This window comes from Cydia pomonella, chromosome 5 (genome assembly GCF_033807575.1).
Source record: "Cydia pomonella isolate Wapato2018A chromosome 5, ilCydPomo1, whole genome shotgun sequence".
Classification (NCBI taxonomy): domain Eukaryota; kingdom Metazoa; phylum Arthropoda; class Insecta; order Lepidoptera; family Tortricidae; genus Cydia; species Cydia pomonella.
Window position 1 is genome coordinate 3,404,162 of NC_084707.1, and position 25,930 is coordinate 3,430,091.

Here is a 25,930-nt window from a genome sequence, read left to right on the forward strand (position 1 = left end):
GGGAGCCTGGGGTCCGCTTGACAACTAATCCCAAGATTTGGCGTAGGCACTAGTTTTTACGAAAGCGACTGCCATCTGACCTTCCAACCCAGAGGGGTAAACTAGGCCTTGTTGGGATTAGTCCGGTTTCCTCACGATGTTTTCCTTCACCGAAAAGCGACTGGTAAATATCAAATGATATTTCGTACGTAAGTTCCGAAAAACTCATTGGTACGACCCAGGGTTTGAACCCGCGACCTCCGGATTGCAAGTCGCACGCTCTTACCGCTAGGCCACCAGCGCTTCACATTAGGTTAAATCACATTAGGTTGCGATGCATTACGCAACCACGCAGTGTCTGAGAGCCGGCCGCGGCCCCATGCCTCTGCCCAAGGGCTATGGTTACACTTCAATAACACCCATCCTTATCTCTAATCGGCCCTCCGGTCTTCCCACACCCAAAACCCATGTTGTGGCCTTTATAATTTAACCATTCATCATAACGATTATTACTATAGATTATATCACAAATGAACGAGTGTAACAGTTAACCGAGAGTTAAATTACGCTGTTTGAGCGGCGAGTATTTTTAACTACACTTTCCATTTCAATCGGCTGGAGTAATTCGCTTTTTAACTGTTAAGGGGACTTTCATTGGCTAAACGATGACGTTGGAAATAAGAATAAATCAACCATCGTGTTATGCTAGGTTGCGTCTCAAATTATTTTTGGAAAACTGTTTTATTCTGAACATAACAGAAGTCGGTATTCGGTTTAAATTTTCAACAAAGTTAATATAATGAGAATACGGAATTTCGAACTTTTTAGTCTTCTGCTAAATTTAGACTGACTTTTGACTGAAAAAAAAAATCTCCGTGAAATACTTATACAAAAAGTAATGTCCACGAAAATAAAACTGAAAATCGTTACAGACACGACAAACGCATGCACTAGCTTTAGAATAGTTGTAATGTGATTCTTTGCTATCAAATTTTAATGCTCAAATAATACGAGAGGCCCCTTAATACAGAAATATCACCGGATAGCGAAACAGTACGCGAAAAAACTCGAGTATTCAAGGCTATTACAGCTCTTTATTCTCTTTGGCCATTGACTGGTCACTATGACTGTCGAAATCGTACTCAGGTTTTTTTTTTCTTCCTCGCGTTGTCCCGGCATTTTGCCACGGCTCATAGGAGCCTGGGGTCCGCTTGACAACTAATCCCAAGATTTGGCGTAGGCACTAGTATTTACGAAAGCGACTGCCATCTGACCTTCCAACCCAGAGGGTAAACTAGGCCTTGTTGGGATTAGTCCGGTTTCCTCACGATGTTTCCCTTCACCGAAAAGCGACTGATAAATAACAAATGATATTTCGTACATAAGTTCGGAAAAACTCATTGTACGAGCCGGGGTTTGAACCCGCGACCTCCGGATAGCAAGTCGCACGCTCTTACCGCTAGGCCACCAGCGCTGATAATCGTACTCAGGACGGAACCAAAATGTTATAAAATAGTTTTCATTCTATCATTAAACTGAGGATTAAGTCATTTGGTGTTAAGATTCTGTTATAAATACAAACAAAAACCCAAAAATATTTATAAACGACCTTTTGCCCATATATTAAGGCGTATACATATATTTGGCACTTTGTCATCCGTATATTTTCAGACGTGAACATTAACACATAACATAACATAACATTTTGTAAATATTATGACATAGCATTTTTCGTACCTAAAATAATCTAATAAAAATTAGTAAAATAAATAAGAGAGAGCTGAATAAATCTACATATCAGATTTATGGGGATTCAGAAAGTGTACATATGTACCATTTATATTTATACCAAGGATAACCTACATAGATCAAGTAAAGGAAATACTCAACGTCGTGTCGTATCAGGCTGTCAAGGAGAAGGCAGGGGACCGACATACATGGAAATCGCTCCACCGACAAAAGTCTAACTCTTCAATATATGATGATGATGATACTTTTTTCGAAAATTTAGATGATTTATACTCGGAATCGCAAGTATCACAGTATGCCATAAAAATAAGTCAAGTTTAGTAACAGTCACTGTGAATGAAAGTGAATTTTACTCTTATTGGTTTTAGTTTTAGAGCTAGGCTTTGTGATGGCACCGGATGAGAGCTTGTTTCTTTTTAATTAGTTCGCCTCTACATTGTTTAGCAAAGATTGTATTAGTAGCCGGTAGTATAGCAGTGGGACGACACTCTTCCTTTCGGTCATTCTGGGCTCCGTTCAGCTCAGCATTGCTCCGAGCAATTATTCGGGTTGGCACAACTTGACGTCCCTTTGCGTGCACGACCACAGATAAGATAATGACTTGAATTTTGACAATCCCAAATAGCCGAAAGTAATAGTGCCATATAAAAAGGGACAGCAATGATTCGCCCCTGAATCGCTGTCAAACTTCGGTTTTGTAGGTAGTGTTATTTCTGTACGGTATTACAATTATTTATTTTGTGGTAATAGGTAGTAGTAAAACACTTTATTGCATAAAGCAAGTACATCAACCCAGAGAAAGCACAATAAATGTGTACAAAGGGGAACTTATCCGTTTAAGGGATTTCAGATTTCAGCGCAACTGAGAAAATATACGAAATTGGTCTGAAAGAATACTTAATTTTTCTTGTGGTGACTAAGTGGTTGGGTTCTCAAAAAACAATATTTATTTCAAGTCATTCAAGAAAAAGACCTATAAGACTATACTTATCCGTATTTGTCGACAGATAACGTAAAAAATCACACCTAGTTGAGAAGATGACAGGCCATTTTGTTCAATATACTATATGAGACATACGTAAAAAGTATCCAAATATTTTACCACATCACATTAACTACGCAGATATCGGCTTAGTCGGCTAAAGGACCATTTGCACGATTACTTTATTTTAAGTTGTTTAGTTAGAAATTGATGACAAATGGGCTAAAATAGCCACTAGCTGGCATCCCCAGTGCAGTCGTGGCAGAGACAGAGCGAGGAAGAGATGGCGGGACGACTTGGATGCGTTTCAGCGGGATTTGCGGGATCTTGCTCAGCACAGGGAGGATTGGAAAGCTAGAGTGGAGGCCTTTGCCCAGCAGTGGGACACACAAATAGGCTAATAAAAAATAAAAAAAGTTACAAATTTAACTTTGACGCTATAACCTAAAGTTCACTTCGGGGTTTCTTCAAAAGACTACTGTATGGAGTTCTTAAAAAAAAGAGGTTGTAGGTTTCTAAGGGCGTTTGTGCTACGTTTAGACCTAGAATCGCAAGCGTCCATAGGCTATGCTACGGTATCCGATGGTAAGCGGGCTATGTAGCATACTTGTTTGTCACCGATGTAACATTAAATAATAATTGAGCCACATAACCAATAGGGTTGTTTCCAATTTTTTGAAACGCTTGTATTACGTTCTATATTAACTAAAAGTTGCCCTTAAATTCAACTTTTATACTAAAAACGGCTTTAAATATGTTAAATTAACAAAATATATTTTGACTAATGCTTTCGCGCCCAAAAAGCTCTTTGAAAATTGTGTGACGTCACAGCTTACGGTTTGACACATAACTACATATAACTACATACACACGTAGAAGATACGAACTGTGAACTGACATTTGTCATTTGTTGTTTATCGCCTAACTGTCAACAGTGTCAATCCGAGAGTTGTGACGTCATCAGAATCTTCAATGACGTTTCGAGTTTGGTCACGTGACGTGTGCCAAAAGATATTTTAAATTCAATATTTACAAAAATGTGGTCATTACAGGTCCCCTAAAAGTAGTTTAACATGTTCTTATAATCCAAAAGAATTTATTGGGATACAATTTTGCCGTAAGATTTGTAGATGGAAACAAACCTATTGATCATCTTTTGCCAAGCCTCATTGGCCTGGGGTCAGCTTGACAACTAATCCCCAGAATTGGCGTAGACACTAATTTTACGAAAGCGATTACCATCTGACATTCCAACCCAGAGGGCAAACTAGGCCTTATTGGGATTATATCGGTTCACGATGTTTTCCTTCACCGAAAAGCGACTGGTAAAAATTATATTTCATCGCTTCATTCTTCAGATATAATAAATAACCAGGTAGTTTCTTTAACTTGCTAGGCAACGTAACACGATTTTCAGAGTAAAATGAAGATTTTTATTTTAAAAAGTAAGTGTATCGACTTTTTTCAATCCCCCACTCCTAACCGACCCAACAAGCTCCAACCACCGTATTCTGTCCTCATTCCTTTTTCGTGCGTGGCAACGAACACACCTTTAAAATGCCGACGAGCGTTATAAAAGGAAACTTCAAGATTTGGAAGCTACTTACGTTAAAAAGAAACGTCGTAGAATTCAATCTGTGAGATCTTCTAGTGAGTCGGATGCCAGTGAACAAGGTAGGACTCACAATTATTTCTTATTTTATTAGAGTACATTTATAATGAAAGGGCAGTAATGTTTTTTATTTTATTTATCTACCCTCTATTTAATAAAATAATGTCGCGGTTAACTGCGAGTTAACGGTGACGGTCGAGATCGACTGCGAGTTGATTTCGATTATGAAATATAATGCAAATATGTGCGATGTACTCATAAATTCAATATTTTTGTCACGGTTAACTGCGAGTTAACTGTGATGAGATCAACTGCGAGTTGATTTCGATTAACATATTATACAAATACGTGCAATCTATAATAGATATACGCGTTCACCAGGGTATTGTCTGCGAGACAATATTATCTGTTGGTGTTAATAACAACCTTATAAGGTTCTAAAAAATATATATTTTTTATCTTTTTAGGTGAAATTCACCTACAAAACGAGCAAACAAGCTTACCTATTGATCAAGATCTAGAGGTTGAAAATTCGGATTACGATCCTGGCGTACATGAAGAAGGGTATCTACCCGAGGAAGCGCCTGTCCCGACTGCACCCGCCGTACCGGTCGCACCAGCCGACCCGGCCGCGCCGATATTTGATCAAATCGTCGCTCTCGCGCAGCCTGCGCTTCCTGCCATTGATGGCACTGATCAGCCGCCCCTGGACCCCACGCTACTTGCAGCCCTCGGTGAATCTACCTCCGATACGCCCGAATACGGAACAAGTGTTCACGATAGTCTTGCCAATTTATGGTTACCTATTCTAAAGAAAGGTTTGGCTAAAGAAAATAAGGAGACACTCCTTAAGGAATATTTAATTCCTAATAATTGTAAATTATTACAAGCGCCAAAGCTTAACGCCGAGATCTCGGCCGCTGTAACGGAGGTAGTACGTGGACGTGACAAAAAATATGTCGCCGTCCAACAACAACTCGGTCGAGGCATAGCAGCTGTAAGTCGGGCCATGGATGTGCTTTTAAAGAGCGAAAACAAAGTCGAAGCCCTCAAATATTTGAGTGACGGATGCCGCATACTCTCCGATGCGCATAATTTCATTACAAGAGACCGAATTAAATTAATTACACCCAGCTTGGAGAAAAATTTTCTTCACGTGATTCAAGACACCGAACGGGATGAATCCCTATTCGGAAATACCTTATCTGAAAAGATTAAGGCCAGTAAGGCTATAGAGCGTCAAGGTCAACAAATCAAAAAGACTGTCAGTGCACCAAAGCCTGGCACTTCTAATTCGACGAACACTCGGGCCTTCATACCACAGGGAAACTGGTCCGGTCCTCCCCGTTATTCGTCGAACAGGGGAGGGCGAGGAGGGTATCGCAGGACGAATCCGTCGCCGGCGACGCGTCGCCCGTACGTCAACACAGCTGCCTCGACGCGGCAGCCAGCGCCGACCAAGTCGCGAGCGCTAGCTCACCAGTAACCCAGGTACATGCTGGTCGATTAGCACATTTTTACAATTGTTGGTCTAAGATCACAAATAACCCTTCTGTTTTATCTTGGATAAAACACGGATTGGAAATACCGTTAAGTAAGGCTGTACATCAGCCTTTGGTACCTAAAAATGTTTTGACGCCAGAAGATACAAAAGAAATGAGTATAGCAATTAATAAATTAATTAGCTTAGGAGCCATAAAAAAATGCGATCCTAGAAATGATCAATATATTTCTAATACATTTTTAGTACCAAAGCCTAATGGAAGTAGCCGTTTTATATTGAATTTGAAATCATTTAATAAATTTGTTACAAAGTCCCATTTTAAAATGGAGGACTATCGAACTGCCTCTAAGCTTATACCACACAACGGATTTTTAGCCACAATTGATTTAAAAGAGGCATACTTACTTATACCTGTACGTGAAGCAGATCGAAAGTACCTCCGTTTTCAATTTGTACCTCATGGCTCAAATGAAACTGAAATGTACGAATTTACAGCCATGCCTTATGGGTTGTCCGTAGCACCTAAAGTGTTTACAAAAATTATGAAAGAGGTCGTAACACACCTAAGAAAACAGGGATTTAAGTCTGTTGTTTACTTAGATGACATTTGCTGTATTGGTGATAGTTATGACGAGTGTCTAAATAACGTAAACGCTACGGTTAACTTATTTGAAACTTTGGGTTTCATTATTAATAATGACAAAAGTGTATTACAACCCTCACAAATTTGTAAATTTCTCGGATTCATATTTGACTCACGAAATCTGACAATAGGTTTACCCCAAGAAAAACGGGAAAAGATTTACCGTTTAGTATCTAAATTCATGAAGTTACCTCGATGTACCATTCGAGAGTATGCTCAGTTGATTGGTGTTCTCATCTCCGCTTGCCCTGCCACCAATTATGGTTGGTTGTATACAAAATTGTTAGAAAGGCATAAATTTCTAAGTCTTAAAAAACATCAAGATAATTACGAGGCCAAAATAAATCTTCCAGAAACTATCCTGGATGATTTATGTTGGTGGAAAGATAATATATATACAACTTCGTCACATATGAGAACGTCAAGTTTTAAGTTAGAAATTTACACGGATGCGTCAAGAACCGGATGGGGTTCTGTATGCGGTGATATTACTATCGGAGGCCATTGGAAGGCTGCTGAGAGCGAACACCACATCAACTACCTAGAGCTCTTAGCAGTGTTTTTAGGCCTTAAGAGCTTTGCACTAAATGAAACGAATTGCTTCATTTTATTAAGAATAGACAATACTACTGCAATCAGTTACATAAATCGAATGGGTGGAATCCAATTTCCGTATTTGAACGATCTAAGTAGGCAAATTTGGCAATGGTGCGAGATGCGGGACATAATATTGTACGCATCGTATGTTAATACAAAGGATAATCGAGCCGACGAGGCGTCACGGAAGTCCAACCCCGATACAGAATGGGAGTTGTCAAATCAGGCTTTCCAAACGATTGTCAGACGTTTCGGCCAACCTGAAATAGATATCTTCGCATCTCGATCCAATACCAAATGTGACAAATTCGTGTCCTGGTTCCAAGAACCTGATGCTTTTGCTGTCGATGCGTTCACGCTCAACTGGAGTCAACATTTTTTCTATGCATTCCCACCTTTCTGCTTATTACTGAAATGCATCCGAAAAATTATTGACGACAATGCAACAGGTATTTTGGTTTTCCCATATTGGCCTTCCCAGCCTTGGTTTCCAATGCTGCAGAATCTATTGGTCTCAGAAATCATATATTTTAATCCAAGTAAAGTATTACTTCGATCTGATTGCAGACGACCCCACCGCTTGCACACCAGCCTTACCCTGGCTGCCGCGACGCTATCAGCACGGCCTTCTCCCGCCGCGGCGTTCCGCCAGAAGCGATCCCATTAGCTTTAGCCTCGCTTTCGGAGAACACAGTAAAACAATACAATGTATCCCTAAAGCTCTGGTGGGAGTTTTGTAATAAAAATGGTTTAGAACCACTAAATCTGTCAATAACATCAATACTTAAGTTCTTGACAGATGAATTCAATAAAGGCTGTTCTTACGGAACATTAAATAGTCATCGCTCTGCGTTGGCTCTCTTACTACCCAATCTGGGTTCTGATGACCGCATCAAGAGATTACTCAAGGGTGTTTTTAGACTAAAACCTAGTTTACCAAGGTATAATAACACGTGGGATCCACAAGTTATTCTTGATCTAATATCGACATGGTATCCTAATATCGAACTTACCCTTGAGCAACTCACTAAAAAACTCGTCATCTTACTTGCAATTTGTACGGCCCATCGAGTACAAACGTTCTCATTGATTAAAATTGAAAATATACACATCACAGAGAACTTTATCAAAATTACAATACCCGATTTGATAAAAACCTCTGCTCCCGGCCGAGAACAGCCCCTATTGAATATACCTTACTTTAGAGAGAACTTAAGCATTTGCCCTGCCCTGACTCTCAAAGACTATATTTTGGTAACACAAAATAAGAGAGCCAGGAATCATGGTGCGCTATTACTAACACACAAGGCCCCTCACAGAGCTGCTACGAGTCAAACTGTAGGTCGATGGATACGGCAGGTACTAGCAGCGGCGGGCGTGGACGTGTCCACGTTTGGTGCGCACAGCACGCGACACGCGTCCACGTCGGCTGCGAGGGCCGCCGGTGTATCTATAGAGGTCATCCGCAAAGCTGCGGGATGGACAGCCAAGTCTCAAACATTTTCAAAATATTATGATAGGCCGTTAAAGGACGGCAACAATGATGAGTTTGCCAAAGCTGCGTGCTTTGGTCGTAATATGTCTGATTAACTTACTAATTATTGAGCACATTCATTGATAATTTTGTTAATTAGAAACATAAGGATATGTTAATTATTGTTATTTTTTCAATAAACCAAAGTGATTGACTACTAAGTTGCTTATAATTAATAACATACCAACAACGCAAAACTTGCGTCTCTAAAACTCTACCTGGTTATTTATTATATCTGAAGAATGAAGCGATGAAATATAATAGATGATCAAACGAACTTCTTGAAGTGAAGTTCGATCACTATTATGTGAATCGCTTCATTCGAAGATATAATCAGCACCCTCCCTCCCGTGACTCCGTCACATAAGAACAAGAGGTTCTTAATTATACACCCATATACAAGTTTTGCTCCTCACTTAAAAGGAATGAGGACAGAATACGGTGGTTGGAGCTTGTTGGGTCGGTTAGGAGTGGGGGATTGAAAAAAGTCGATACACTTACTTTTTAAAATAAAAATCTTCATTTTACTCTGAAAATCGTGTTACGTTGCCTAGCAAGTTAAAGAAACTACCTGGTTATTTATTATATCTTCGAATGAAGCGATTCACATAATAGTGATCGAACTTCACTTCAAGAAGTTCGTTTGATCATCTATCAAACGTTATTTCGTCTATAAGTTCCGAAAAACTCATTGATACGAGCCAGGGTTTGAATTGAACCCGCGACAATTGTTCATAATGCTCATACTACTTATTGTGGTGACCCTCAGTCATGAGGAAACGAGGAAGACGTTACAATAAATTGGTTTGCTGAAGAACGAGTTCTCAACACTTCGGCAATTTAATTAAAGACAATACCTTCAGGTCGGTACAACCAATTCATATCAAAACAATAATAAAATAAAATAAAATAATAAAATGGATAGAAGTGTAAATAGTGCGCAATAGACGTGTTATCTTACATCAGAAGTATCAGAACGCGTTGAGGCTTGGTACTTCCGACATTGAATATCAAAGATGCGCTGATTCATGTATCGCAGGGGTGGCCAACAGGTCGATCGCGACTGTTAGTCCAGTCGATCGTGGCAAGGCAAAAAATGTAAATACGTAGACCAGCTTCATTTAAGGTCTCAAGAAGTATGTAATTGGTAGATCGCACAGGGTTTCGTTACTAAACAGGAGATCTTGGGTCTAATCAAGTTGGCCACCCCTGATGTATCGGATCGGATAGTAGATTTAGATTGTAGGTTAAGTGATGTAAGGTATATTGTAAAAAGGTCTGCAGTGTCGGGAACGTGACGCGTATGGCAAATACCTTAATGAACTACAGAAATCTGTATTATATACCGTTAAATATAAAGCTAATTTATCAAACGTAATCATGTCAAATATCGGCTTCTTAGTTTTATCCGAAGTGTTAAAAAGTAGCGTCACGAACCATACTTTTCTGGAATGCCCCAGTACAAGTAAAGTTGAATTTTGTGAAAGAACCTGTTATGCTAAGGAGAATGTATGCACTACGCAATTCTTTTTACGCAGAACCTAATCGTACGGTTGATGGTCGTTAACTCGTGATAGAGACTAATAAAACGTATGTCACTTTCTGATATACTAAACTAAAGAGTAGTTCTGACTAGGTTAGTAATTTAGTCGAGTAGTGAATATTTTTGTGACTAAACGTGCCTGAACACCAACAATTCAGTTATAGTAGATTAGTCAGTGATAGTCCGAGTGATAGAAATGGATCTATTTTTTCTGGCGAGTAAGTCCCCCTCACTCTTACTAATCTATTGGACAATTTTTTTGGTGTTCAGACACATTTAGTAACAAAAATACTCACTACTCGACTAAATTACTGGAGTTCGAACCAGCCTTTTATATTTAAACTGTCTAGTGTAACTCGCTCGTCTGTAGTCCGAACATTTTTTGGACAGTTAATCGATTTTAGTAACTAAATTACTTTAGAATAAATTACTAACGTAGACCGAACTAGTAGTCTTGAGGCAACGATGTTGAAGCTTTGTCCTTGGTCCAAAGCAAATAGATATACATACATATAATAACGCCTATTTCCCGGAGGGGTAGGCAGACACCACGGATTTCGATTTGCTACGATCCTGACATATACCTCTTTCGCTTCCTTAACTTTCATAACTTCCCCATACACGCTCGCCGGCTTAGGGTGCTCTTAACCCGGCATTTTTTCAACTAGATATGACGTACTTTAATGTGCTTCTAATGTAATTCTAAACTGGGAATTTAACGAAAATCTAGGGCGGAAAAGGCGGCCAAAATTGCGACCATGTCTGCCCCGTTTATTGCGAATAAAACATAGGAAGCGTGAATTTTATACTCGAAGTTGGCAATTATGGCTAGATGCCAAACAGTATCGTCTGACAAACAGCCTACTAGCGCAGACTAGGCAGATAACCAACTTAATAGACTAGTAACATAACAAATCACTGTGTCACGAACCCGCCGCCAAACAGCCGGCATACAATCGAAATAATCGAATTGAAGATATGCTCTCATTTTAAATCAATCAATCTGAAATAACATGAAACGTGGCTTGAACATTTACGGACCCGGGTATGTCCTTAAACTACGTCCAAAACCGGTTTGTGTGGTAGGACATAGCACAGCGGATGTCATTCCAGATCTAGAGCAGAGCCCAACTGGGGAAGTATCGCCACCTTACAGAACACCGCAGCCTGTCCGGCCGATATCTGTCGACGCTGACCGGAACCGTCAACTCTCGGTTCATATTAGTCATCAGGCCGTAACCTGAAATGGAACTGTTAGTGTGAGACCTTTTGCGATTAACTGACAGACTAATATCATCAGGCGAACTAGTAATCTGTGGGTGTCTTAACTTCAACTGTATGGCAGCGGCTTGCTTCTGCAACAGGGCTATTTTATTAAATGTACTACGTTACAGTTCGTTTGACTATTAAAACGCCTCGGAATAACAAGACTACATATTTACAATTCACGATGAATTAATTAGTCTCAATATGTCCACTTAGTAGACCATTGAAAACTATGTCGCACTAACAAAAATGCGTACCCGTACTGATTTAGTATCGCATGTTTCACTAATGAAAGCGACAAGGTATCTCACGCACTAGGTCAACGCAAATCAGTCAGAAGATCACATGGCTCGTCAAAACGATACGCGTGACGTCAAACTACGCCCACCGAATAACTGAACGGATAAGTGGGTTGAATAACATTCGATTTTGAAGACAGTAAAAATACTTGTTGCTAGGTAGATTGAACCAGTGTCGTGGCGGCAAACACGTGATATTACATTTTTGTCTTAGATTTGTAAGATACAGTCGAGACTTGGGCGTAAAGCGGCGAGTTACGTATGTAAATGTCTGGCTCTACCGCCTCCGCCTGGCCCGGTAAAAAAGGAAAACCTTGGAGGTGCTAGTTTGACGTTGCGACGAATTACAATGGTGCCAACGGTGTTACAAAATCATAAAAAAGGAAGCCGATGAAAGTGCGAAACGGACGAGAAAAAGTCTGAAAGCAGATCCTGAGCTTCGAAGCCACAGCGAGGACGCAATCGGGAGAAAAGACTTGTAAGACGAGACGATCTGAACTTTGTAAGACGTGAGTGACGAGGTACATCTAAAGAACCAGCAAAGCAGAAAAGAGTAGCATGTCTTTTCACTATCTCAGAATTCCAATTTTCGTAGGAGGGAGTGAACGCGAGAGATGGAAACATGTGAGTGTGACATAGCTTTTTGATACGAATATACATATACAATGCGATTGTCATTTGTTACCCATTCAGTATCTTTTTTTCGCAACTCACGGGATGTCCGTTCGACCATTGAATTTGTTGAAAATAGTGACTAGAACTGTCTATAAATAGGTATATATAATGGAGTTGAAGTCTGACATTGATTTTGCAACCATTGTGAAAATGCGCTCAGGTTTCGGTTGGTTCAAGGTCGTGAGAACAATAGCAAAACTTTTTTCAATTAACTATCATTAAATTTCTGTTTTTATAAAGACAGTAGGTTAGTTAATATTTATATGACAATTACGACTGACAGATTTTTGATAATTACATCCCTTTCGCGTCAAGCATTAGCTTACAACATTTACGTTTCCAATTTTATCCAGTATACACATAAAAATAAATCATAGTAAATAAATTACTGAACAGTAAAAAAACAGTCAGCATACTTTTCTGCTTCACTTTTTTTGAGATTATTATTATTAAAGTCAATCCTTGTTAAGGCAGTGTGCCCACAACAAGACTGTCCAGATTACAGCAAGCACCCAAATTAGGGCGTTTAGCCAGGCTCTACTGTGTATGAGACTGACTACATATTGAGCCGGGTCCACACAGAGCGAGCATGTAGACGCGCCTCGGCCGAGGCACGTCTACACTGGCCGGTTTGTGCGTGAGGAAATTGCCTCGCGCGTATGCTCGCTCTGTGTGGACCCGGCTATTAAAGACAATTTGTATGAAAAATCTGGAGTTTGGTTTACAGTCTGGTATTGGATGTAGAAAATACTACACATTATACCACAATCAAACAAATGTCTGTCTTACACATTGAGAATTAGACACTTTTTTAATTAATAACTGTAGGTTATTGGTCATCATTCATGAGACCTTGAAACTGACATTAATTGACTGCCTTTCAACATTACTTTATGTTTAAAAAAATGTATGTTCCATTTATTTATTCAACAAAACACACAAACAAGGTAAAAATATGGTAATAAACATTCTTTTTATTAAGTAATACTTCATTAATATGCCAAGGTGGGGATTTCCTGTGTATCAATGAATCATTAGGTATAAACCATATTTGTATAAATTCCACAGACATAGGTATTAGTTGTAAACTTGTAAAGTCCAATGTTTGTGTTCATTGATGACTAGACAAATCTATCAATATAGTAATGTAGATCAAGTGGGTGCTCTCAATTTTAAAATGATTATTAATTATTAATGTATGTGGTACAGTCAGCATCAAAAGTAGCGGATCAAATAACGCTTCATAAGTATCTACCATTCTGTAGCAGCTTAACAAAAAGTGACGTCTTTAATATAGAACAACTAAGACTGTAAAAGATATACTTTTGAATGCGAATTTTAGAAATTTATCTATATTTGGAAAAGTTATCTGAAATATCAGACACTTTTGGCGCGTTGTTTCATCCGCTACTTTTGATGCTGACTGTACCTAATTTAATTAGTCAAATGATTACATTTTAGGAAATTAAAAACTGTAGTTTTAAAATTATTCTGAACGGAGTATCAAAATATTTAACTTAATAATACATGAGTAGCCTGTTTAAAATAATTTAATATGTTCGAAACTCACGGGAATTTAATTAAAATTGTGGATTTAAAATCTCAATTTGCTTACATGATTTGATACAAATTCCATGATTTTTAATTTTATTATACAAACAACTGTAACTTGTGTGGGTTTTTCTTGCACAAAGAAATCAATTGAAAATTACCTCACTTAATTAGTTTTTAATACATCTGTGCATCAGTAACTTGGCTTATAAGCTATACTTCACTCTCACTTTCATTATAATTAACTTAAAAAAACTCACCCATCAGTTGTCACCGAATTCAAGGACAACGAATCAGCGATCAGCATCTCCAAGTTCTCAGCTGGCGCCTCATCCCGCGGCCCTGGGTCCGGAACCTGGTCCTCCTCACTTACAGCACTGCGCTTCTGACTGACATTGTGCAGCCCAGAGAGGTCCACGCTCCCCTCATCCCCCAGGTGACCTTCCGACACCACCAGCATAAACAACGCACAACTGAGAACAAAAAATCCAAGGTAACAACGGAATTGCAAATTATGTTACGCAAGCACCGAAAATCAATCCAAAAATTACCTCGACAGCACTGAAATTGTCAGCAGCGACGTGTAAATAACACACAAGCCGCCCTTCATCTTAATATCAGTGAAAAATCCAGATTCCAGTTCATTTTGTGCGAAATATTCTCACTTAGCCATCGCTACAAATTTTAACACTGTATTACACTAATAGAGGTTCACACGAGACACACACTTTTAATAATAGTACACATTGTACGGATTTCAATAACAATATAAGGCCCAGCTGGCGCGGCAAAGTATGTTCCAACGAAATAAAATGGGGACGAACATTTGTTCAACCAATTTTACTGCAATCGAATAATTTTGACAGTTGCGTTTTTTTTTTGAATACTTCATTCAAGTGTCAATTTTAGGAAATCGAAATTTTGTGATTGGCTGTATTGTAATAGAATTATCGACCATATAAGCTGGTCCAATAAGAAACTAACATTTAATGCTATTGCCTCGTTGTGATTGGTCACAATATTCAAAACACTCCTTTACACGCACGTGTTTTTGATACATACAGGAAACCAAAGTAAAATAAAGAAAATTTCTTATATCTAAATCGTATCTAGAGCTATAACAAAGAATACTTTATTAATGATCACTATTTTTGTAATCCTAAATAATAACAATGTAATAATTAGCTACCTTTTTATTTATTTGCGTTTCATTCTACATAAAACTTCGCTTCCATCATCGTGACGCGCTCTGGCCGCGCGGCTGTCAGCTACGTCAACGGTACGGTTGGAGTCTGCCTAGCGCGTTTTCTGTTTTTCGTCACAACTATCCGAAATGGAAAGTTTATTCGCAATACCCTTTTCGGTATTAGAAATCCCAAATATCAAAATTAAAAAGCCGTCATGGCTTCAGGCTCCATCGGCGATGACTACTTTCTCATTGGTGCTCTTCTCGTACTTTTTGGTAACTGGAGGTTAGCGGCGCCTTGTTTACTGTTTATTTTCTAATAAGATTATGTTACTGGGAAAAACGTGTGTTCAATCTTTTGTCCATTAGTTCTAGTTTAGTTACAGTTCTATTTTATTTTAAGTACTCGCGGTTTCGAAGAGTCTTGCAGCTCGTTGAAGTGTCAGTGAGGACGCTATTAGCTACTTATTAATTCAATACGTTATCTCTCTGGGCGAAATTACTAAATTATCAAACGACTTATTTATTTGTAAAGTTCAACAAATTGTAAATCACTAAAATTATTGTAGTAAAGATATTCATCTATATTTCAGGTATAATCTATGACGTGATAGTGGAACCGCCAAGCGTTGGCTCAACAACCGACGAGCACGGCCACAGCCGGCCCGTGGCCTTTATGCCGAACAGAGTGAACGGCCAGTACATCATGGAGGGCCTAGCTTCCTCCTTCCTCTTCTCAATGGGCGGCCTTGGCTTCATCATCCTCGACCGGACACATAACCCGTCTACGCCAAAACTGAACCGAATCCTACTTATCTCGGTCGCATTCCTGTGTATTCTGGTATCCTTCTTCACCACCTGGATCTTTATGAGAATGAAGCTTCCTGGATACCTCCAGAATTAAATTAGTATTAAGATGAACTTTTTACAAATGAAATTTTTATATTTACTTAGTCTGTATTCTAAGTTGAATAAAATACTTTTTTACTTATTTTCTGTATTTTAAATGCAAGATAATAAATACCTATTATACTTTACTCTTTGGAATTAATGCTCAACTAATCAATGTTTACATGATTTTTGTCATGTTTGCTAATGCTATATACTTTTTGCGAAATTATCTACAGTTCGTCTTAGTGTTGCAACTCTGCTAAATCCTCTAGCCACCCACAGACTCTTTTCACAAGTGGCTTTTTCTCCTTGCTAATTTTAGCAAGGTGGATTCTGCTAATGTTGAGGTGTGGACTTAAATTTGCCAAGACGAATGCAATTTTGATTTTTGAAAATAAAGATTCAAAATACAATGGAATGGAAGGCAATTTTAAAGTCTGAGTGGCTAAAGAATAAACATATCTCATAGGAATATGATCTTTGTAGTAGTGCTTCCATACTATTGTTTGCAAAGTTAGCGCTGAGTTACAGGGCCCACTGATTACCAGTTCGCCGGACGATATCGGCCTGTCAGTTACTCGCAACAGCTGACAATCACGAATTTGGCGAACTGGTAATCAGTGGGCCCCTTTAGCTTAGATGGACTCTGTTGCTACCCACCACCTACCAGTCAATTTCGAAACGAATATTTTGTGTTACTATGATTTTCTGACAATATCATCACATTTAAAATTTAAAAAAAACCCTACGCCTTAGGTACATCATTTCGGAAAACTACTCTTCAAACTGCTGAATCGATTTCTATCAAACATAGCTAAGAACCACTGCAAGGAAACTCGCTTTTTCGTAAAAAAAAAACCGCATCGAAATCGCTCCATCTGTTGGAGGGCTACCATGCCACAAACACAGACATTGGCGTCAAACATAAAACCTTTTGCGTCGGGAGTTAAAGAGACTTAGTCGTGGAAGACATGCTGATATAAAAGAAAAACAAATTATTTTTAGAATTGTAAGTTACTTTTGACATTACTGTGACAAAGTACCATCATCCACAGTTGCATACTTAACTGGAAGATCATAGACCTTATAAAAATACCTAAAGTTCAATATTGGTCAATTAAGTGTATACCTATACCTGTTCTGTTAAGACAAAGTTAATCCGGAATTCAAACAAGCTCAAAAATCAATAGTAGCAGATAAAACAACGCACCTAAAAGGCGGTAGATATACTACCCTGTAGGGCTAATATGGTCGGCTCTTTATCACTTGTCACTATGTCTGTCACGTTCTAACAAGTATATATGTGCGAAAGTGACGCATGGCATGACAGGTGATAAAAATGCGACCATGATACCGCTGCTGGATAACTTTTCCAAATAGAGATACATCTTTAGAGTTCGGGTTTAAAAGTATCCGTTACAATCACCGATAATTTGTTCTAGATATATCTTTTTTTTGTGAAATTGTTAGAGACTGGTACGAGTAAATACTTTTGACGCGTAAGGATGTACTAAACCACATTTTTACTGTATTATTATGTATATTTGGCATTAGAATTAGAAATAACATTAATTGTAAAATTACATAAATTGATTGCAGATTAAAAACTAGTCATAATATCCTTTAATTTCATACGTATCGTAGTTTTTTAATAGCCTCAAGATAGACATAGATCTAAAACACCACAGTCGGATGAAAACAGAAATTTACTTTTATGAAATCAAAACGAATATAGGCATTGACACATATATCTAAGGACGGGCCTTACGGGCACTAAGAATGGTGCTAGTTCAGTGGTGTGGCTCACGAGTTCGAGCCAATCGTGCAGTCTAACGGAACTAGTTGCGACCAATCGCGCGCGTGGTGCGAACTCCTCAACCAATCGCGTTGCGGCGTTAGACTGCACGATCGGCTTGAATTCGTGTGCGTTACACCGGTTGTACTGGCTCCATTCTTATTGTCCGTGAGGCCCGTCCTTAGATATATATGTCAATGAATATAGGGGCTAACTAATGAGTAATGCCAATGACCTCCCTAAATGTCAATGCATTTGATTTGCAATGCGACATTTGGTCGACCGATTGAATTCGTTGCTCTTACATAGCCAGTAATTATCTAAAATCGCATGCCATTAGTTGCAACGTATGTAGAAGCCTTAACTTGGCAGCGACAACCCAATCAATCAATTTTTCGTGTTATGGCTCCATCAAGGTGTTGATGATTCTGCCAATGTCGAGGTTGGATAAGACACGGCTAGTATATGAATCTTATTACGGTCATAGACAGTGGTGTCAGCGCTTCTATAGCCGGTAAAAACTGTCAGTAGCAAAAGGCGCGAAATTCAAATTTTCTATTGGATGATTACCCTTCACGCGTACATTTTTTAAATTGGCGCTTTTTTTCTACTGACGGAAATGGCTTGACGAACTATATAAATTATTTTTAAAGAAATTGGCTGTTATGGTGACACTGCCACACTATTTTTCTTTCCAAGTCGCTGCTGACATACCTTTATTACATGATCTTTTAACTATTAAGTAGCTAAACTGACTTACAATAATGCCTTAACTATAAATAAAGCACGACCAGAAATATATGATCATTGTCAAGAGGGCGCTCTTATTTTCATGTTTCATATCAATTTAGTATGAAAAATTTAGTTCCAATTAAATTCCGCAATATGGCGCGTGATCATATATTACTGGTCAGGCTTTAAATTTGAGATTCAAAATGTCATGTAGTCGGAATAGTACGTAAACAGTGGTATAAGATTAATAAAATAACAAATTCATTGTTTTTTGGTTATTCATACAAAATTGGAGATTAATAATCCACTTGAGTGCCGCGATTATTTTTTCAAATAATTTCCTCGTACGCGGATCAGGATACGAGCGCTTATGTTACTATTCTCTTAAAGCAGGTAATAATAGTTTAAGTTGACAACAAATTTTGGAAGACATTTTTCGTTGCTGCCTCCTCGTTACAGTCGTATCCGGAACGTCCTGCAAAAACAATTACCATTACCGATACATTTCATCACGAATCATCGCCGATAGGTGCAGGGGGCCTACCGCAAAAACCGAAATTCGCAATTTGCGGGGATCTTTCTCTTTTACTCTCGCTAACACGTAATTAGAGTGACAGAGAAAAATGCCCGCAATTGACGAACTTCGATTTTCTCGGTAGCCGCCCTGGGCTGTAACCGTGAAAAATCGAAGTTCGTCAATTGCGAGCATTTTTCTCTGTCACTCTAATTACGCCGTACTGAGAGTAAAAGGGAAAGCTCCCCGCAATTTGCGAATTTCGGTTTTCGCGGCAGGCCCCAGCTCCTTGAATCGAAATTAGTACCTTACGATACCAGTGCGAAAAATAAGAAATTCAAAACGAGTGGCGATAAATTAAAACACGACCGAAGGGAGTGCTTTAAATCGACACGAGTTGCGAATTACCTATTCGCACATGTATCGTACAAGATTTAACAGTACATATGGCACTTTCAATGTTCCACATCGTTAAGTAATGTGTTAATTAACGCACTACTCGCACTAGTGCGGTAAAGTAGCGCCATATGTAGGTACTGTAATAGTAAGGGCATAAAGTGACCCATTTTATCCGAGGCAATTTATCGGTCGGAGGGTGATCTCTGCATTTCACTTCCATTGAGGAATAGGAAGTCCGTTTGGTGTCGGGTAAGACAACACCCCCTTTCCTCGGTGGGAGTCGTAGAAGTCGACTGTGGGATATGGTTTCAAGTGTGATGTGGTCGATGGGCAACTGCCATATTATGTAATTTCACAATTTCGTAATTTTTTTGAAATTTAATTGCTAGAATAACAGTTTCATGTGCTCTGCCTGCCCCTTTTGGGAATACAGGTGTGAGTTTATGTATTTACGTATGTATGAGAGGAAAATAGAAATATCCAATATTTTAGGTTATTTTATTTTACCGTATTTATTCAAGACTAAAGATCGTACTCGGGCCGGTAATCGCAGTCGCAGATTGTATGGCAGTTGCAGGACTTTATGTTATGGATAATTCAATGAGGGTCGGTATAGCTGATTTTACTTTATGTTCTTGAGCATAAATAGCAAATTTATGCCGCTTACACGTGACTTAAATACCAACAAACTTCAACTTTTTCTAAAAATCCTAAATCGTAAAAGTTTAACCAACCCTGAAGGTGATTGCGGAAAGGGTCGACAGCCCTCTTATAGCTCACTGGATGTCATTGCATGTTCGTTCCAATGAGCATTATATGTTCTGCTAACATTAACGTTTTCGTTTTATAGTTTTGTTTTTCTTTGTTAGCTATACTAATATAGTCTTGTAGACAAAAATATGGATACGTGGTGTCTGAAATAAATAATTTCATTTTCATTTCATTAACCGTGTTTAGTAAGTCTGACTGCACTCATTTAGGATCTCAGTTAGGATACCTGAAGGTACCACAGACAAACGGACAGACACAAAAACTGGTTAGTTTCCTTGACTTTGTTGTTAAGAATGGAACCTAAAAAGATGATGTATAGTTTGGCCAGGGATTGACTCCTTTCAAACATAGACAGAAAGAACCATACTATCTTTGTCTTACGCTAGTACTAGCACAAGCAAGCAAGAGATAGTTTGATGTTCAATGAGTATAGTTTTATGTTCTTATTTACTGACACATTTGCTTAATACTCACTGAGTGAAGTCCGAGCTCTTATCAATAATATGCTCAAATTCGGCAAAGCTGAGCGCGCCATCGTCATCCAAGTCGGCTTCTTCCAGAACGTTCTGCACCAGCTGCTGCAGCTCCGAGTCGGTCAGCTGTAGTTCTGGACCGCACAGCCGCTCGATCACTTCGCGGAGGTCAGAGACCCCTATCATGTCGTCGCCGTCGAAATCTGGAACGTTATGGAATTATTTAGAAATAAGGCTTTTTAGGCAATAAATAAATAATTATTTGGTGAAAATCTTACACGGATCGACCTAGCCCCAAGCCTCAAACCAAAGAGAATTTGAAATAGAGGTGGATAGTCAAAGAAAACTTTGTAGCCACAGTAAATATACTGCCATCTTTCGACACATGATTAAAACTTTTAGAACGCTATTTGACTTTGGCCGCTCGACCACGACTTTTTGTAGCGATGCTGTCGCGCGTTCGTATGGATACAGTCGCGATGCGGTTGCTAGTTGTATGCCCTCGCCCTCATTCAGTCGCGGTGCAAATGCGATACCGTCGCGCTTCTGTCGCGATGCAAATGCGATCCCGTTGCGATGCAAACGCGATTCAGTAACGGCATGCTCGGTTCTCCACTCACGGTTCACCCTCCCTCCGTTCTCTCCCCGATGTCGTCGGACATGGTCGCGCGTTTGCATCGATGCTGTAGCGCCTTAGTAGCGCGCTGACATCGCTTCTGTAGCGCATGCGACTGCGACTAATGCGCGTTTGTAGCGATGCTGTCGGGAAAGTCGCCGTGGGCGAGCAGCCTTATTTTTTTACTGATATATGTGTAAAATTTATTAAAATCAAAAAGTGGCGCCATCTACTCGAGCATAGGCCAAAGGTATGGCGCCATCGCTAGAAAAGATACCGCCTTGTACTACAATAGACATTTCTTAGGTAAGCATGCTTCATACTAGACCACATCGACACTTATCACCAGGGGAGACTGGTCAAATGCTTTCCTTTATTCAAAGAAACATTGAGTAAGATGCGTAATATCTAAGACAATTCGTGCTTCGATTTTGACAGGTAAACGAGATGGCGCTGTACAGCACCCTAATTTTTGCGGTAACTCTTGATTGTCAAAAGTTGACGTTTGACAATTCAGTGACCGCAAAACATGGCGCAGTACAGCGCCATCTAGTTTTGGATATCAAACGAAGGGACACTTTTTTTCTTAGACTTTACCTCTCTATTACAATACAAGAGATTTCCTAAAAATAAAAGCTATGGATACTAGGCGACGATATACATAAACATCCAAAACTCAGGATCAAATATCCTTGGAGACGTAGGCAATATGCCCTAGCCTAATAGTTCCTCCCCCTCGTAGAGCCAGTGGGTTGGGGGCCCACACGGCACGACTCTGCACGTCTGGGAGAGCCAAGCGTCCTGGTTCTCTTCCTCTTCGGCGCGGGTGTCCGACACAGGTCGGTCGGGCTGCCGGGGGCGTCGATCCCGTGACACTCCCCTAACGGCAGAGGGTGACGCCGCAGCGGATGTTAGTGGGTATTCTCCTCCCCTTCCTCTGGCTAGCAGAGGGAGTTACGGGAGGAGCGAGTCCCACATACCACCCCCGAATGGGCTTCCCCAGCCCGGGGGTGAGATGCGTAAATGCATCATGCAAAAAAGGATCAAATCTCCTTACCAGGATTTGAACCCCCCTTGCTTCGTAGGCAAGGTCACTACCGAGATTAGGCTAGGAGGCTGGTAATTGTATAAGTTTATATTTCAATCAAAGATATAACTCCGTATAAGATAAATAAAGTCTAAGATAAGTACCTCGAAAAGTCAAGAAAAATGTGTGCTCGAATAGATGGCGGCACCGTTAGATATTTAACACATACCAGTGAAAAAACATGGGTCAAATAGCCATTGTCATTCTAAGAGTTTTAGTCCTGTGTCGGAAGACGGCAGTAAATTTCGTTGACTACAAAATTTACTTTGACAATACCCGCTAGGCGCATATGGTGCAGCGTTCCAATCCTGGCACGTACGAATGAGTTAATTCGAACTTTATGTACGGCATGTCATTTAATATTTATCACCCATCTCGGTGAAGGAAAATATTGTAAGGAAACCTGTGTGAGTGTATGCACAGAAAAGGTGTGTGAACTGTTAAGTCCCCAATCCAATTTGGTCCAGTGTGGGGATTATAGCCTAATTGCTTGAGAGAAAGCTTGTGCTGTGTTTGTGGTAAAATAGAAATTTACCAAAAATCCTAAAAGCATGCTCAGCTTTCACCGCTTTCGGAGCATTATCACTGAACACCGACATCATATCCAAGAAGTCCTCAAAAGTGCAATCGCCATCACTGCTCGAGCTGAACACTTTGCAGATCCGGTCTCGGAACGGGTTGACTCGGAGCTCTGGGTATTGGAGGATCTTGGCCATCGGCAGCTTGGCGTTCTTGTTGTGGCCAACCTTCTCTGGAGCCAGGGCTTTGAACCGAGTGTGGGCACTGAAATGGAATACAGCACTTTTCTACATCGGTAAAGTTAAAAATACTTTGATTCATGGGGTGATCGATTTTTGAGCTATTTGGAATTAGTTTCTGAATCAGGTTCTGGTAAGGTTGCCAAGCAAATCATAAATTTTTTAAGCTCGCGTTCAAAAATCTCCCTATTCCTCAGAAATTGATGATCAATGTTACCCTGCAATTCAAGGTAACCTGAGTTTACAACAGATTTAACGGCCTTAACGGCTCTGTCACATGTCAATAGGTTCTAAATTTCCTCATTATTTAATATTAGTAAATTTTCAGTACAGGGAACTATTATTGTAATATTACAAGTATACACTCAAGGGCAATGATAATGGGTCACTTTGTATAGAATTTCCATACAAACTGAGCTGCTTTCATTGCTTTGGAGTGTGGTAGTGTTAGCTTATTCTAACACCTGTGAAATAGGCCCTTAGTATCTTAGAAATTAGATGTATGGATGACGGATATAAGGGTATTAGGAGTAGGAAATATTCTAGTCCTCCAATCATGGCACCGGGAGGCTATGGCACAAGATCAACCGAAGTGAAAGCATACAGTGAGTACAAATATGCAAGCCTTCGAGAGCACAGGCGAGTGAAACTCAACACAAAGCATAACAATTTAAAGATAGAACCATCTTTGGTCATTTTCTACAATTTTGTCAAAGAGGTGCTGACCTGCAGTGAGTGTGGTTGGCAAGGGGGCAATTGCACAAAAGATAGGGATCATGGGTGGGTCGAGTGGATCTGCAAGGGCCCCCGAAAATCATAAGAGTGTGGCCGTACTTTCACTACAACAATAGGCTACGTCAGTCATCTGGTATGATCGTTACTCTCACTAGCTAGTACAAACCCAGTTGCCATGGCCGAAACCAGCCGGGACAGGCTGAGGAGTCCTCCAACTAAAGCCACATAATTATAAAAAGTTGGACAAAGATTTATAAGAAACAGCAATACACATATAAAAAAAAATTCCAACTGTTTATGCTCACAATGCTTGATGCTGTTTTGCAATGTTTATGCTTAATATACCAAGTATTATATAAATGAGGAGCAGGTTGGGAAAGCCCACAGCAAAGTATTCAAATAAAAGGTAAACCTAGTTAATTTTCAATAAGCATTATTGCATTTCATTGCATCTACAATTTAACATATGATGTGCCTTTTGTCTGAAAATGTCACAAATGTTGTACGTGTGGATACTTACTATAACACTTCCTTCTTCGTAAAGTAAGTGAGATCCTAAAAAACAAATTCAATTTTAATAATATCAATACAATCTTCATTAAGAAATTAATTAATTTTGTGTCTCTCTTTTTGTTTACTTTTACTCCTGTTTAGTTTATAGTCAATTTTAATGTTTTTTTTTTTCATTATTTATGTATCTACATAGTATAAATGTAAAATGTAATCTTCATTTGCCATGGGAAAATAATATTTATTAGCAAAACGTGAATTTCTAGATCGTTCATTTCAATTAGTTCAAAGAACTTTTAATTAAAGATAACAATAATTCATACAATTGGCCCAAATATGTACCTCGTAATCTTGAAGCTCCTCTTCAGTGAACTGGCTCTTGCCCTGGCCCATTTTGAAGCAAACCCCGAGTTTCTGGATAATGAAGTAAACAGATAATTTAGTGATGAATAGTTGTACACTCTAGCAATATATAAACAAACTATTCATCGTAATCCAACAGTGTAATCGGTGCGTCGCCGTCGCTATTTGTGTCAGTTCTGACAGTGACACATGAATAATGTTGCTGTTGTAAAAAATAGATATATTTTAACCATAGATATAATATTCCTAAAGAGGGAGCGTGCATAAACTGTAGGAGGCAGCACAGGAGCCGTCAGATTTTTGGCGCGAGGCGTAAATGTGATGTTTATTGTTCCGATGTAGCCCGCAAGATGGCAGCACTTACTATGCACAAGAAGACACGTGACGTGTAAATGTACATGTTCATGGTTCCGATTCAAGTCACAAGATGGCAGACCCTCCAACGCGCACGGTCTCTATAATATTCCTAAAGATGGAGTCTAGGCCACCCGTCATACTCGTGAACGGGTGCTCTTTGTGGAAACTGGTCTGTTTAAGTTAACATTAGTAACTTTATTTTTGAGCATAATTACACCTCATTCGGTTCTCGTATGTTTCTGTTATCTTAAGTGCCAATTACATCCACACTTTATCAGACCAGATTTCGGACTCGAGAAATTATATTTTTCCGTTTCACTAAATATCAGCCCATCGTTTAAAGTATTTGAAATGTAAAAAAATCGTTCATATGCAAAAATATCAAACACGAAACAAACTTTTCAAATATTGTTAACGATGTGCTGATATTAGTGATATTCCGTAAAACGATTACCAGGACCAAAATCAGGACTGATTTCGGGAAGTATGGATGTAATTGGCGCTTGAATGTTCTAATTCTAAAAGACGACCGGTTTGGCCTAGTGGGTAGTGACCCTGCCTACGAAGCTGATGGTCCCGGGTTCAAATCCTGGTAAGGGCATGTATTTGTGTGATGGGCATGGATATTTGTTCCTGAGTCATGGGTGTTTTCTATGTATTTAAGTGTTTATAAATATTTATATATTATATATATCGTTATCTAAGTACCCTCAACACAAGCCTTATTGAGCTTACTGTGGGACACAGTCAATTTGTGTAATAATGCCCTATAATATTTATTTTATTTTATTATAATTATACAGAATTTT

At 39.3% G+C, this 25,930-nt stretch overlaps 5 protein-coding genes across 5 annotated transcripts in view; 3 read left to right on the plus strand and 2 right to left on the minus strand.

Moving 5' to 3' along the window:
* Positions 1–14,790, minus strand: part of LOC133518477 (SUN domain-containing ossification factor) — a 128,485-nt gene extending 113,695 nt beyond the window's left edge. The window contains exons 1-2 of the mRNA XM_061852180.1: positions 14,486–14,790; positions 14,195–14,407 (exon numbers count right to left, since the gene is read on the minus strand). Coding sequence (XP_061708164.1) covers positions 14,195–14,407; positions 14,486–14,544 — 272 coding nt within the window. The 5' untranslated portion in view covers positions 14,545–14,790. The remainder of the gene's footprint in view (positions 1–14,194; positions 14,408–14,485) is intronic.
* On the plus strand, positions 314–5,809 carry LOC133518190 (uncharacterized). Its single transcript, XM_061851817.1, has 2 exons — positions 314–380; positions 4,757–5,809. Exons 1-2 carry the CDS (start codon positions 314–316, stop codon positions 5,806–5,808), a joined length of 1,119 nt encoding a protein of 372 aa, XP_061707801.1. The 3' UTR covers position 5,809.
* On the plus strand, positions 5,979–8,656 carry LOC133518191 (uncharacterized). The gene is made up of 3 exons (XM_061851818.1): positions 5,979–7,515; positions 7,634–7,759; positions 8,184–8,656. Exons 1-3 carry the CDS (start codon positions 5,979–5,981, stop codon positions 8,654–8,656), a joined length of 2,136 nt encoding a protein of 711 aa, XP_061707802.1.
* Positions 14,791–15,119: 329 nt separating the features above from the next.
* On the plus strand, positions 15,120–16,111 carry LOC133518496 (oligosaccharyltransferase complex subunit ostc-A). Its single transcript, XM_061852214.1, has 2 exons — positions 15,120–15,406; positions 15,714–16,111. Exons 1-2 carry the CDS (start codon positions 15,268–15,270, stop codon positions 16,022–16,024), a joined length of 450 nt encoding a protein of 149 aa, XP_061708198.1. The 5' UTR covers positions 15,120–15,267; the 3' UTR covers positions 16,025–16,111.
* Positions 16,112–17,531: 1,420 nt separating this feature from the next.
* On the minus strand, positions 17,532–24,961 carry LOC133518495 (calcium and integrin-binding protein 1-like). The gene is made up of 5 exons (XM_061852213.1): positions 24,744–24,961; positions 24,412–24,446; positions 22,934–23,181; positions 20,697–20,898; positions 17,532–19,013 (listed from the first exon to the last, which is right to left on the minus strand). Exons 1-5 carry the CDS (start codon positions 24,792–24,794, stop codon positions 18,992–18,994), a joined length of 558 nt encoding a protein of 185 aa, XP_061708197.1. The 5' UTR covers positions 24,795–24,961; the 3' UTR covers positions 17,532–18,991.
* Positions 24,962–25,930: the final 969 nt, after the last annotated feature.

What these genes read in the sequence shown, in the direction of transcription:
- LOC133518190 (XM_061851817.1), top strand. Translation starts at nt 314, where the DNA reads ATGCATTACGCAACCACGCAGTGTCTGAGAGCCGGCCGCGGCCCCATG. An exon ending in GCCTCTGCCCAAGGGCTATG is followed by an intron (nt 381 to 4,756) that starts GTTACACTTCAA and finishes CAACCTTATAAG; the next exon opens with GTTCTAAAAAATATATATTT.
- LOC133518191 (XM_061851818.1), top strand. Translation starts at nt 5,979, where the DNA reads ATGAGTATAGCAATTAATAAATTAATTAGCTTAGGAGCCATAAAAAAA. An exon ending in TATTGACGACAATGCAACAG is followed by an intron (nt 7,516 to 7,633) that starts GTATTTTGGTTT and finishes ATCTGATTGCAG; the next exon opens with ACGACCCCACCGCTTGCACA. An exon ending in CCTCGCTTTCGGAGAACACA is followed by an intron (nt 7,760 to 8,183) that starts GTAAAACAATAC and finishes TACACATCACAG; the next exon opens with AGAACTTTATCAAAATTACA.
- LOC133518496 (XM_061852214.1), top strand. Translation starts at nt 15,268, where the DNA reads ATGGAAAGTTTATTCGCAATACCCTTTTCGGTATTAGAAATCCCAAAT. An exon ending in GTACTTTTTGGTAACTGGAG is followed by an intron (nt 15,407 to 15,713) that starts GTTAGCGGCGCC and finishes TCTATATTTCAG; the next exon opens with GTATAATCTATGACGTGATA.
- LOC133518495 (XM_061852213.1), bottom strand. Translation starts at nt 24,794, where the DNA reads ATGGGCCAGGGCAAGAGCCAGTTCACTGAAGAGGAGCTTCAAGATTAC. An exon ending in ACGAAGAAGGAAGTGTTATA is followed by an intron (nt 23,182 to 24,411) that starts GTAAGTATCCAC and finishes ATTCCATTTCAG; the next exon opens with TGCCCACACTCGGTTCAAAG. An exon ending in GCATGCTTTTAGGATTTTTG is followed by an intron (nt 20,899 to 22,933) that starts GTAAATTTCTAT and finishes ATAACGTTCCAG; the next exon opens with ATTTCGACGGCGACGACATG.